The 13,519-nt window shown below is 33.1% G+C and overlaps 1 protein-coding gene across 3 annotated transcripts in view; it reads left to right on the plus strand.

Annotated features, from left to right (window-relative positions):
• Window positions 1-13,519, plus strand: part of RANBP9 (RAN binding protein 9) — a 92,013-nt gene that overhangs the window by 42,940 nt on the left and 35,554 nt on the right. For all 3 annotated transcript variants that reach the window (XM_036878774.2, XM_057493972.1, XM_057493971.1), the window contains exons 3-4: window positions 12,476-12,528; window positions 13,309-13,476. In XM_036878774.2, coding sequence (XP_036734669.2) covers window positions 12,476-12,528; window positions 13,309-13,476 — 221 coding nt within the window. The remainder of the gene's footprint in view (window positions 1-12,475; window positions 12,529-13,308; window positions 13,477-13,519) is intronic.

Here is a 13,519-nt window from a genome sequence, read left to right on the forward strand (position 1 = left end):
CTTGCTTTGTCTCTTTAGAATGTAATTTTTCTTTCTTCATAGCATACAGTGTAATTTCTGTTGAAAACTTTACATGATTTATTGGGTAATAGGAACTTAGGTAAATTGATACTGTGAGGTTTTGTAATTATCTGGCTAGGAGTTAGTATGTGTTTAATGTTTGCTAGCTATTTGTATTGTTTGTACATGTCAGAGGCTTCAATTTTCTCTACTTTTCTTATTTTTGTCTTCCTTGTTTTGGGTTTCCCTAGAAACTCCTTAAATAGAGTCTGTATCTTACAGCTCTCTAAATTATAATCTACTGTTAATTATACCAGAACCTTGTTGATGTGGTGGTAAGGTACTCTGGAAGTGTTCTATAATTCTATGGTTACATCTCAGTTACAGTGGACCAGAGTACCTAGGCCGTGGCCTTCAGGTGAGTTCTAGCCTTTTTTCCCTCCCCCTTTACTTCAGTCAGGAAGGTTAGCTGGGACTGGAGTTGTCTAATTGCCTTTCCTCTAGGTTGAATAAGGCTCTGAAAAGTAGTTTTCCTTGAAGGCAGGCCTATGCTAAAGAGAACAGATTGCTCTGGGCATTTCTCAAAATAGTAACTTTTCCTTTCCTCATGCCCAAAACTAGAAAGGATTTTTTTCCCAGGTGATATCCTGGTAGGGCTTCTGAAGGAAAATCTCATATGAGTAGAGGCTTTTCCAAGACTGGTCCCCATGGGAGTTTTAAAGCCAAGCTTATTTACATTCACTCTGCAGTAATTCATCAGTTACCTTTATAAAATATTCTTACCAGTTAGTATCTTCAGAGGCTCTTGCTCCTGGTAAGCTCTGATTCTTTGTAAAATACACAGAGAGTTGTTGCATTTAAATTCAACTTTTTTTCTTGTTGAGTGTGGGATTCCAAGCTCTTTATGTATTAGAGCTAAAACCAGCAGTTCTTATCTACATTTTAATGGGTATTTTGAGACATAATTCACATACTATAAAAAAGTTTACCCTTAAGAACCATATAGTTCATTAGATTTTAATATAGTCACATAATTGTAACCCTGACCCCTATTTAATTTTACACCATTTTCATCACCTGAGAAAGAAATCCTATACCCATTAGTAGTCACTGCTCTCAGTCCTTGATAACCGCTTACCAATTTTCTTTTATGATTTGCCTATACTGGACATTTTATATAAATGGAATCATCCATTTTTTGTTTCTGACTTATTTATCTTAGCATAATATTCTGAAGGTTCATTTATGCTGTAGCATTTATCAGTATTCCATTTTCTTACGTTGCCAAATAATGCTCCATTGTAAAGATATATCACATTTTGTTTATGTACTCATCAGTAGGTACAAACACTTTTTTGGCTTTTACGAATAATACTGTTACAAACACTTGTGTAATTTTTTTGTGCGGATCTTTTCATTTCTTCTGGATAGATTTCTAGGAGTTGAATTGCTGGGTCATAAACTCTATGATTACCATTTCAAGGAACTGTCAGACTGTTTTCCATAGTGGCTACAGCATTTTACATTTACACCAACTGTTGAAGTTCTAAATTCTCCACATCCTTGCTAACACAAGTCTTATTGATTTTAGCCATCCTACAGTGTGTGAAGTGAGATCTCATAGTGGTTTTAATTTGTATTTTGCTAATAACTAATAACGTTGATGAACATTTGTTTATCTATTTTGGAGAAATGTTTACATTCTTGCCCATTTTTTAGTTGGGTTTTCTTTTTATTGTTGAGCTGTAAGAGTTGTTTATATATTCTGGATAGAAACCAACTATCAGCTAAATAATATGCATGTGTTTTCTCCTATTTTGAGAGTTGCTTTTAACTTACTTTTCAGTATCCTTCAAAGCACAAAAGTTTTAAATTTTTATGAAGTCTTATAGTCCTTTTCTTTTTTTGCTTGTCTTTTTGGTGTTACATCTATGAAACCTAATCCAAACTCATGAAGATTTACTCTTATTTTTGTCTAAGAATTTATAGTTTTTGCTCTTCCTCTTAGTTGTTTAATCTATTTTGAGTTATATTTTTGTACATGATGTGGGGTATTGCTCCACTCTCATTCTTTGGTATACATACATTCAGTTGTCCCAGCTCCATTTGTTAAACTGTTCTTTCCCCCACTGAATTGAATTGTCCCTCTTGTCCAAATCAACTGACCATAAACGTGTAAGGGTTAATTTCTAGACTCTCAATTCACTGCATTAATATATGTCTATTCTTAAGCCAGTTAATACACTCTTGATTACTGTGACTTTATAGTGAGTGTTAAAATTGGGAAGGGTGAGTCCTCCAATTGTGTTCTCATTTTTCAAGATTGTTTTGGCTCACCTGGGCCCCATTGCATTTCCATATTAATTTCAAGATCAATTTGTCAATTTTTGCAGAAAAGCAAATTAGACTTTTGATAAGAATTGCCTTGAATCTTAGATTAATGAGGGGAGTATTGCCATCTTAACAAGATTAACACTGTTAATTCTTCCAGTCCATGAACATGGTTTTCTTTCCATTTGTTTTAAGTGTTGTTTAATTTCTCTAAATAATGTTTTCTCATTTTTAGTGATGAAGTCTTGCAATTTTTTTGGTTAAATTATTTTTAGATATTTGGTTCTTTTTTAATCTATAGTAAATGGAATTGTTTTTGTAAATTCATTTTCAAATTGTACATTGTTAGTGTGTAGAAATAAAACTTATGTTTGCTTATTGAACTTGTATCCTGCAATCTTGATGAACTTATTAATGTTAATAGCTTTTTCGTAAGTATTTTTTTATATACAAAACTGTGCTTATGTGAATAGAGGATGTTTACACCTTCCTTTACAATCTGGACAATTTTTATTATTTTTCTTGCCTTTCTTCCCAGGCTAGACCCTCCAGTACTATGTTGAGTAGAGGTGAAAGAGGATATCCTTTTCTTATTTATGATTTTAAGGGGAAAGCGTTCAGTCTTTTGCCATTAAGTATGATGTTAGCTATGGGTATTTTTCATAGATGCTTTTTATCAGGTTAAAAGAGGCTCTTTTATTCCTAATTTGTTGGGTGTTATCAAAAATGGTTGATGGATTTTGTCTCATTCTTTTTCAGTGTTGGCTGATTGTATGGCTTTTTCCTTTATTTCATTATATGGTGCATTTTACATTGGTTTTGTTTGTAAACCAACCTTGTATTCCTGGGATAAATTATTCTTGGTCATGATATATAATCCTTTTTGTGTGTTGCTGGATTTGGTTTGCTAGAGTTTGCAGAGGATTTATGCTTCTATGTTCATAAAGGATATTTTCCTTTCATTTTCTTGTGATGTCTTTACCTGACTTTGGCAACAAGGTAACACTGGTCTTGTAGAATTAGGAAATGTTCCTGACTTTTTGAGAAGTCTGAGGAGGATTGGTGGTATCTTCATATGTTTGAAAGGACTCACCAGTGAAGCCATCAGAGCATGGGCTTTTTGTGGAAAGTTTTAAGATTGCTTATTCAGTTTTGGTAGTTTATGATTCCCTAGGAATTTGTCCATTTTAAGTAGGTTATATAATTTGTTGCTATATAGTTCATAGTATTTTCTTGTCATTCTTTTTATTTTCTTATAATCTTTTCATAGTTTGGCAGTAATATCCATTCTTCCATGCCTGATTTTTAGTAATGGGAGTCTTTCTTTTTTCTTGGTTAATAGAACCAACTTTTGGGTTCATCAAGTCCATCATTTTTCTGTTCTCAATTTATTTCTTCTCTAATCTTTATTATTTCCTTCTTATTGTCTGCTTTGGGTTTATTAGCTCTTTAATTCTAGTACCTCAAGGTGTAGAGAGTTGGATTATTCATTAGAGATGTTTCTTTTTTAATATAGGCAATTGCAGCCATAAATTCCCTCTATTACTTTAACTGCATCACTTAAGTTTTGGTGTGTTGTGTTTTCATTCTCATTAATTTTTAAGTATTTTCTAATTTCCTTTGTGATTTCTTTATTGCACTGATTTTATTGAGTGTGTTTAGTCTCTACATTTTGTGTATGCTCCAAATGTCCTTCTGTTTGTGATTTCCAGTTTAATTTCCTTGTTGTTAAATAATATACCATGTATGATTTCAGTTCTTTTACATCTATTGAGGCTTATTTTTTGGCCTAATATATATCCTGGAGAATCTTCTGTGTGCATTTGAGCAGCATATATATCCCACCATGATTGCTGGAGGTTGTGTAGGCATCCATTGGTTCAGTTTGGCTTACAGTTGTGTTCAGGTGTTGTATTACCTTGTCAATCTTGTGTTAGTTCTTTCATTTATTATTTAAAATGGGTTATTGATGTCTCCAACCACTATCATGAATTATATTTCTCCTTTTAATTCTTTAATTTTAACTTTAAATATTTTAGGGCTCTGTTATTAGGTTCATACTGGTGGATAATTTTTATGCCTTGATGTACTGACCATTATATCATGATAAAATATATTGTAATACTTTTGTCTTAAAGTTATTTTGTCTGCTATTAGTATAGCTGTTTCAGCTTTCATGTAGTTACTCTTTCCTTTTTCCTATCTTTTACTTTCAACACATTTGTGTGTTCAAATCTAAAATTTTCCCTGTAAACAACATGTCATTGTATTAAAAAAAAAAACTATTCAGTGAATCTCTGCCTTTTGATTGGATGATTTTATCCATTTCTTTTAGTTTTTAATCACTGATAAGGTAGAACTTAATCCGCTAGTTTGATATTTATTGTTTATATGTCATGTCTTTTTGTTTCTGTGTTCTTCCATTGCTTTCTTTTGTGTATAGTAGGTATTTTCTAGTGTATCTTTTAATTTCATTGTGGTTTCTTTTCTGTACTTTTTAGTTATTTGTGGTTACTGTGGAGGACTACTTAGTATCTTAAAACAGTATAATTTGGATTAATAACAATTTAATTCCAATAGTATATTAAACTTTGCTGCATAATATCTCCATTTTCTCACCTCTCTTTTTTGCTATTATTTTCATAAAACTATGTCTTTATACAGCTTAAGCCAGGGAGTTAAAATTATTACTTTGTCTTTTAAATTAGGTAGCATCAAAGAATTACAAACCCAAATAGATTTATACTGTCTTCTGTGTTTACCTCTACAGTTGTCTTTAACTGCTATTCTTTGTTTCTTTGTGTGGATCTGAGTTACTACTGTCTCGTTTGCTTTCTTTTCCACCTTAATTTCTTTTAGTGTGGGTGTGATAGTGTCAAATTCTGTTTTTGTTTATTTGGAAATGTCTTAATGTCTCCATTTTTTGAAGTATAGTTTTGCTGGATATAGAATTATTGGTTTATGGTTTTTTTCTTTCAGTTTTTTTACTGTTATCCCATTGCCTTCTGGCTTCCATAGTGAGAAGTGTGTTGTTAATCAGTTGGGTTAAGTAAGTAGCATTTACTATGTAAAGTGTTAACAGCAGCACTCTTTCATGGAGTTTGTGACGTATGAAGAGGTAAAACATGACAAGATGCAGCAAAAAATTGGTGAGGAGGAAAACAGGTTTTTAAAAATTGTGTGTTGAGTTGTTAGCTTGTGATAAATGTACTAATTCAATCAAGAATATAATATATTAAAGATGGATTTTTTAAAAAGACTTTTATGGTACTCATTAATACAGTGCCAAAATGTATAGGAAAAAGCTATAATAGCAAAGGTACTAAAATAGAAAATAGAAAACAGAAAAGAATGAATGGAGAGAACAGATTGGAGAAGTAACAAGATAGTAGACCTAAACCTATCTATAATAGGAATTAAACTAATTAGTCCTCTTAGTCTCTTTTATTTGATATTTGGCACAACTATTATTTGCTTAACAATGTGTAATTTGAAATTACCTGTATTGTTGTATCAATCTGAAACATCTTGGTGTTCATTTCCCTTTCTAGATGTATAATAGCACAGTAATAAATTTCTTGTCCATGAATTTAAGCAAATCTTGCCACTCTCTCACTGCTGTTGAATTTGAGCTTGTGTTTGTATGTCATGTAACACCTCAAACATTTACCAGCTTTGTTGGTTCAGTGTGTTATGCGCCACACCCATCAACATCTGGTGTTACAAATTTCCCTCTTGTCAAGTAACTCTTCTTCCATCACTTCACAATAACTTAACTAGCTGCAATCCTTTCACCACCCACTTCCCCAAGAGAACTTCAGGACTTTTTCAGTGTAAAGTGCCATATTTATGGTAGCATTTGTTTTTGTTAAGAATGTAACATGTAAAGACATTTTTATTTAATTTTTCAAGTTTTTATTAGGTTTATTAGGTTCTTTTTTTATGTGTTACTGATTAAGTTTTGGAATGCTGTGTCTTAATTCCATTTTTCTCATAAATGTTGTAGTTTTTGCATGATTTTATATATAGTATGATTTTAAGGAACTCAAATGTCATGGTATAGCATGGGTTCCCCTCCTTTCTGCACTTTGATATTTTGTTCTGTGGTCTTCTGGACTTTTTTTTGTGAGAAGTCAATGAATTTTCAGTTTGGTATTTCCTATGAAAGTAATACATCTTTTTTTTTTAGCTGCTTTCAATGTCTTGTCTTTATTCTTAGTTTTAAGCAATTCAACTGTGATTGGCACCTGGGTGTGCTTTTCTTTGTATGTAACCTGCCGATGTTTGCCATGCTTCTGAAGTCTGTTTTTTCTTTTACAGAGTTTGGGGAATTTTTCAGTTTTTTTCCCCCATTCTCTTTTTTTCTCCTTGTGGGACTCTTGTTACATGTATACTAGGCCTTTCAGTACTACCCCAGGGACTCTCTTTTTATTCTTTCAGTATTTTTTCTGTGTTTCAGATCAGTTCTGTCTTCCTGTTTACTCCTTTGCCATTTTCAATGTGCCATTAAGTACATCAGTAAATACTTCAGATATTTTTCAGCTCCAGATTTTCCATTAGGTCTTTGTGATAGTTTCTTTGTTGAAATTTCTTGTCATTTCATTCAGTACAAGCGTATTTCCCTTCATATCCTTGAGCATTATAGCAATAGCTGCTTTAAATTCTTTATCATTTAATTGCAGCTGCTTGACTATGTCAGGGTCATTCTTTTCTGTTTCCTTTCTCTTGAATAGGGGGCATGTTTTCCTGTCTTCATGTCAAGTAATTTTGAATATACCTAAAAAAATTTTTTTTTTATCACACTGTCCATTGATTAATGGATCAATGTCAATCTATGTCAACTAGAATGAATTGTGTTCTAGTTGTATATTTCATTGGGTTTATTTATATTTTTGGTATATTTTAGAATTTTGTTTTGCAGCCTCATTTTGATTGGAAAGCATAAATTTTTCTTTCTCATTCATCTCTCCTTTTCTGTAATTTTCTTTATTACTTCTGTACTTTTTTGTACTTGCTTTCTATTCCTGAGCCTCCTTATGGAAACCAGGTCTATGTTAGAATATCCACGTTCTTTCTTCAAGGTGATAATGGGAATATTGCAGATAGGTCCCTGTTCCACTCAGCAGCTGCATTCAGGTGCTAGTCGGGAGACTGCCACGCTCCCTCTCCCCTGAGCTAGGCCACAGTGTCCAGTAAGCTTAGCCAAGACAACAGGTGGTATCAGTAGTTGCTTATCCTCCTCAGGAGCGGAAGCCTTTTTCAGTCTTGGGCTTTAAGCAGTGAACAGGGCTGATGCTCCTTGTGGGGCGTTTTCCTCAGAAAGGGGAACTTTTTACACAACAGTGAGTCCTCATAGACACAGAGCTTTGCAAGTCATGGTTGATTCCCTGCTCAGAGGGTTGTGTTTCTTCTCAAAGATTGTCTTGTGCGTTGGTTAGTCTTTTTTTGTTTGTTTTTAATATTTACATTGTACATTGTATTTGGAACAAAGAGACTGAATCAAAATACAAACTAAATTTAAAGTCTTCTTGACCAGACATTTAAGTGTTGTTTACTAATGTTTTGTCATTCTTGTTTCACTAGACACCTGCTGTTATTAGTAATGTTGCTTTCGTGAATTAGCACTGAGTTTTAATACGTGCTTGGACAAAAACTAAGTTATTATTTTAAAAATTTTGTCTCTTCACATCTTTATTTTTACATAGGAATTTTAAAACCATTATTCCCAGTTTTAAAAATGTACTTGTAATCTATCTTTAATTACATATATGTATTAATTTTAGAATGTTTGCCATTTTTGTCACGTTATCCAGATATGTAGTATACCCATTTGTTTATGATTTTAATATGTCATTTGGGAGGGGGCTAATAAATTTTTTTTATTAAGGTATCATGGATGTATAATCTTACAAAGGTTTCACATGAGCAACATTGTGGTTACAACATTTACCCATATTATCAAGTCGCTAGACACCCAATTGCAGTCACTGTCCATCGGCCTAGTAAGATGCTATAGAGTCACTACTTGTCTTCTCTGTGCTATACTGCCTTCCCCGTGACCCCACTACATTATGTGTGCTAATCATAATGCCCCTTAATCCCCTTCTCCCTCCCTTCCCTTTGTTAACTGCTAGTCCTTTCTTGGAGTCTGTGAGTCTGCTGCTGTTTTACCCTTTCAGTTTTGCTTTGTTGTTATACTCCACAAATGAGGGAAATCATCTGATACTTGTCTTTCTCCACCTGGCTCATTTCACTGAGCATAATACCCTCTAGGCCCATCCATGTTGTTGCAAATGGTAGGGTTTGTTTTCTTATGGCTGAATAATATACTGTTGTGTATATGTACCACATCTTCTTTAGCCATTCATCTACTGATGGACACTTAGGTTGCTTCCATATCTTGTCTATTGTAAATAGTGCTGAGATAAACATAGGGGTGAATATGTCTTTTTCAAACTGGGCTCCTGCATGCTTAGGGTAAATTCCTAGGAGTGGAATTCCTGGGTCAAATGGTATTTCTATTTTTAGTTTTTTGAGGAAGCTCCATACTGCTTTCCACAATGTTTGATCTAGTTTACATTCCCACCAGCAGTGTAGAAGGATTCTCCCTTCTCTGCATCCTTGCTGGCATTTGTTGTTTCTTGTCTTTTGGATGTTGGCCGTCCGAACTGGTGTGAGGTGATATCTCACTGTGGTTTTAATTTACATTTCCCTAATAGCAACGTGGAGCATCTTTTCATGTGCCTGTTGGCCATCTGAATTTCTTCTTTGGAGATGTGTCTGTTCAGATCCCCCACCCATTTTTTAATCAGGTTATTTGCTTTTTGGGTGTTGAGGTGTGGGTTCTTTATGTATTTTGGATGTTAACCCTTTATCGGATATGTTGTTTACAAATATATCCTCCAATACTGTAGTTTGCTTTTTCATTCTGCTTATGGTGTCCTTCGTTGTACAGAAGCTTTTTAGTTTGATATCGTCCCATTTGTTCATTTTGCTTTTGTTTCCCTTGCTTGAGGAGATGTGTTCAGGAAAAAGTTGCTTGTGTTTATATTCAAGAAATTTTTGCCTGTGTTTTCTTCCAAGAGTTTTATGGTTTCATGATTTACATTCAGGTCTTTGATTCTTCAAGTTTGCTTTTGTATATGGAGTTAGACAATAATCCAGTTTCATTCTCTTATATGTAGCTGTCCAGTTTTGCCAACACCAGTTGTTGAAGAGGCTGTCATTTCTCCTATTGTATTACCATGGTTCCTTTATTGCATATTAATTGGCCATATATATGTTTTATATCTGGGCTCTCTGTTCTGTTCCATTGATCTATGGGTCTGTTTTAGAGCCAGTACCAAATTTTCTTGATTACTGTAGCTCTGTAGTAGAGCTTGAAGTTGGGAGCGTAATCCCCCCAGCTTTATTCTTCCTTCTCAGGATTGCTTTGGCTATTCGGGGTCTTTTGTGGTTCCATATGAATTTTAGAACTATTGGCTCTAGTTTGTTGAAGAATGCCATTGGTATTTTGAACTAGGGATTGCATTGAATCTATAGATTGCTTTAGGCAGGATAGCCATTTTGACAATATTAATTCTTCCTAGCCAAGATCATGGGATGAAGTTCCATTTATTAGTGTCCTCTTTAATTTCTCTCAAGAGTGTCTTGTAGTTTTCAGAGTATAGGTCTTCCACTTCCTTGGTTAGGTTTATTCCTAGGTATTTTATTCTTTTTGATGCAGTTGTGAATGGAATTGTTTTCCTGATTTCTCTTTCTGCTAGTTCATCATTAGTATTTAGGAATGCAACAGATTTCTGTGTATTAATCTGTATCCTGCAACTTTGCTGAATTCACATATTCTAACAGTTTTGGAGTGGATTCTTTAGGGTTTTTTTATGTACAGTATCATGTCATCTGCAAATAGTGACAGCTTAACTTCTTCCTTACCAGTTGTGGATGCCTTGTATTTCTTTGTTTTGTCTGATTGACATGGCTAGGACCTCCTGTACTGTGTTGAATAAAAGTAGGAAAATTGGGCATCCTTGTCTTGTTCTCAGTCTTAGAGGAAAAGCTTTCAGCTTTTCACTGTTAAGTATGATGTTGGCTGTGGGTTTGTCATATATGGGCTTGATTATGTTTATGTTAAGGTACTTGCCCTCTATACTCATTTTGTTGAGAGTTTTTATCATGAGTGGATGTTGAATTTTATCAAATGCCTTTTCAGCATCTATGGAGATGATCATGTGGTTTTTGTCCTTTTTGTTGATGTGGTATATGATGTTGATGGATTTTCTAATATTGTACCATCCTTGCATCCCTGGAATAAATCCCACTTGGTCATGATGAATCATGTTTTTGATGTACTTTTGAATTTGATTTGCTAATACTTTATTAAGTATTTTTGCATGTATGTTTATCTTGGATATTGGTCTGTAATTTTCTTTTTATGTAGTGTCTTTGCCTGGTTTAGAATTAGAATGATGCTGGCTTCATAGTATGAGTTTGGAAGTATTCCCTCCTCTTCTACTTTTTGGAAAACTTTAAGGATTATGGGTATTAGGTCTTATCTAAATGTTTGATAAATGCAGTGGTGAAACCATCTGGGCTAGGGGTTTTCTTCTTTGGTAATTTGCCTACCAGTTCAATTTCATTGCTGGTAATAAATAGGTCTGTTCAAATTTTGTTTCTTCCTGGGTCAGTCTTGGAAGGTTGTATTTTTCTAGAAAGTTGTCCGTTGCTTCTAGGTTACCCAGTTTGTTAGGATATAATTTTTCATGGCATTCTCTAATACTTCTTTGTATTTCTGTGGTGTCTGTAGTTACTATGTCATTGTTGAGCCGTACTTGAGATCTTTATTCCTGTTTTATGATTTCGTTATTGTGACTAGTATATTTATGCACACTTCTTTTCTCTAGCTGATTATTACTAGAAGAGAAATTAAAATCTTTTCCTTATTTCTATTCATTTTGCCAAAATACATAATTGGTTCTAAAATCTTTTAGTAGATCTGTAGTTTGCTATGTAGTAATCATAGCAAGTACAAATAAAGGTTATTTCATATCTTTTCATATTTATTTTGGTTATTTAACTTTCTTATTTTATTATCTAAAACCTTGACAGTAATGTTTGGCAGTTGTAGGCATTTCCATGTTTGTGATTTTAATGTAAATGGCTTCGTGTTTTGCTGTTGAGTATCTTGCTTGTTGTCTTAAGTTTGGAAAAAAGTGTGTCATATTCAAGTGGTTCCATTTTACTCTTATTTCACTTGAGTTTTTTTTAGGAATGGTAGCTGAAATTTGGTAAATGCCTTTTTAAATTTTGATACAAACACAGTTAATTAACCTCTTAACAGATTGGATTGAGTTTGTTGTTTATTTAGTTTTCCTTTTTGCTTCAATGCTTAACAAATGTATTGCTTTATTATTTTCTCTTGTTTGAACTACATCAGATTTTATTAATATTTTATGAGCTTGTAAAAATGAATCACATACCATAAAATTGCCTTTTCCTCTTGTACTTTGTGAAGGTAATTTTATTCTTCTGGTTTCATAAATTAGTAATTAAGAGTCCCTAGTTTATTAGGTCAGTTTTGTCAATTTGCCAAAACACTTGTAGAAAACCAATATATAGATACCATATGATACACGCTTTTTCTTTTATAATTTTATTATGTTATTTTATTAAGTATTTCAGATGTTTTTATATGAAATGGACATTTTTTCCAAATATGTATCCATGTCCCTTTTTGTTTTGTGAGTTTGTGGTCTAGATTTTTACTGTGTCCTTTTGAAAACACGTTTGTTTCTTATTTGATGTTTCTTTTTATTCCCCGTAAGTTCTCCTGCGCTTCTTATTAGCAGTCTTAATCCTAAATATTTATGTGTAGATAAGTTGGAAAGATTTTATGATTGTAAGAGTGCACATCATCACTAATATTTTGGGTTTATTTGTGATTGATTATATAGGAATTTGCTGTGAGTCTAGGCTTTATTATTGCTTGATATTGCTCCTTTAGCTCTTTAATGAAGTGTAATATCTTTTTTGTAGCTACCTTAACTTGGGCTTGGTTCTGATAATGTTTGAGTGTGTTTGGTAATTTACATATATACGACTATAATAACCTGCTTTTCTTTCCTTTCCTATTTTTTTTTTTAAACAGTTACATGGGAATTGGTCTTTCTGCTCAAGGTGTGAACATGAATAGACTACCAGGTACTGTCTATGTTTTTAATCACCTGTGAGTTCAAAGTGGAAGCTGAATAGTTTTAATAAATTTAAATGTTATGCTATTTATAATTATATATTCCATGCTTTTTTGTGTTTTGTATTTTGGTATTTTTAACTGGTAGTATATAGTCTTACCATCTGCTTTAAATGTCTTAATGTGGTTGGTTCTGTTTGCTACCCAACACACTTCTGGCATTCAACCTTTTTTCAGTTCTTTAATATTCTTGGAACATAGGCTTATATTAAAAGTAAACTAAAGAAGGTATGAATAAGATGGCAGAACTGTTTCCCAGAACCATTGATCAGATGGAAGGGATTCTTGCATTACATTTTCTAGTATCCTATTTATAAATGTTAAAAATTAATTTGGGGGAAAACTTTCAGAAAATAAAAAGCAAAATAGAAAATTTTGTATTAAATAGGGTGTCTTTGTGTGTGTTTAGACTAAAAGCAAAATTCCTTTTGTTCTGTTAACAAAGGAAATATGCTTGAAAAGTGTCTTGCTGTTTGTTTTTTTTCTGGTAGGAGTTCTCTCTTTAATATGTGTGTTTTAGTGTTCTCTGTGATGTATTTAATTTCCTTAGTGTTGTAAACAATATTGTAATATAGAAATTATGTAGTGTAATTGTTCAGAATTTCAGTGTACATTTGAGAATTTTTGTACTGTTTATTGTAATGTTCTTGTTAGCATGTCATGTTAGTGAAAAGCTTTAGTACAGAGGAATCTTACTTTTCATTGTAAATATACCGGAACTTTCTCTTTAGGCTGGGATAAACATTCATATGGTTATCATGGGGATGATGGACATTCATTTTGCTCCTCTGGAACGGGACAACCTTATGGACCAACTTTTACAACTGGTGATGTCATTGGCTGTTGTGTTAACCTTATCAACAATACCTGCTTCTACACCAAGAATGGACATAGTTTAGGTACTAAGATAATGGTTTGCATGTAAAATAACCAAATATTGTA

The sequence above is a fragment of the Manis pentadactyla genome, chromosome 16 (assembly GCF_030020395.1).
Source record: "Manis pentadactyla isolate mManPen7 chromosome 16, mManPen7.hap1, whole genome shotgun sequence".
Lineage (NCBI taxonomy): Eukaryota > Metazoa > Chordata > Mammalia > Pholidota > Manidae > Manis > Manis pentadactyla.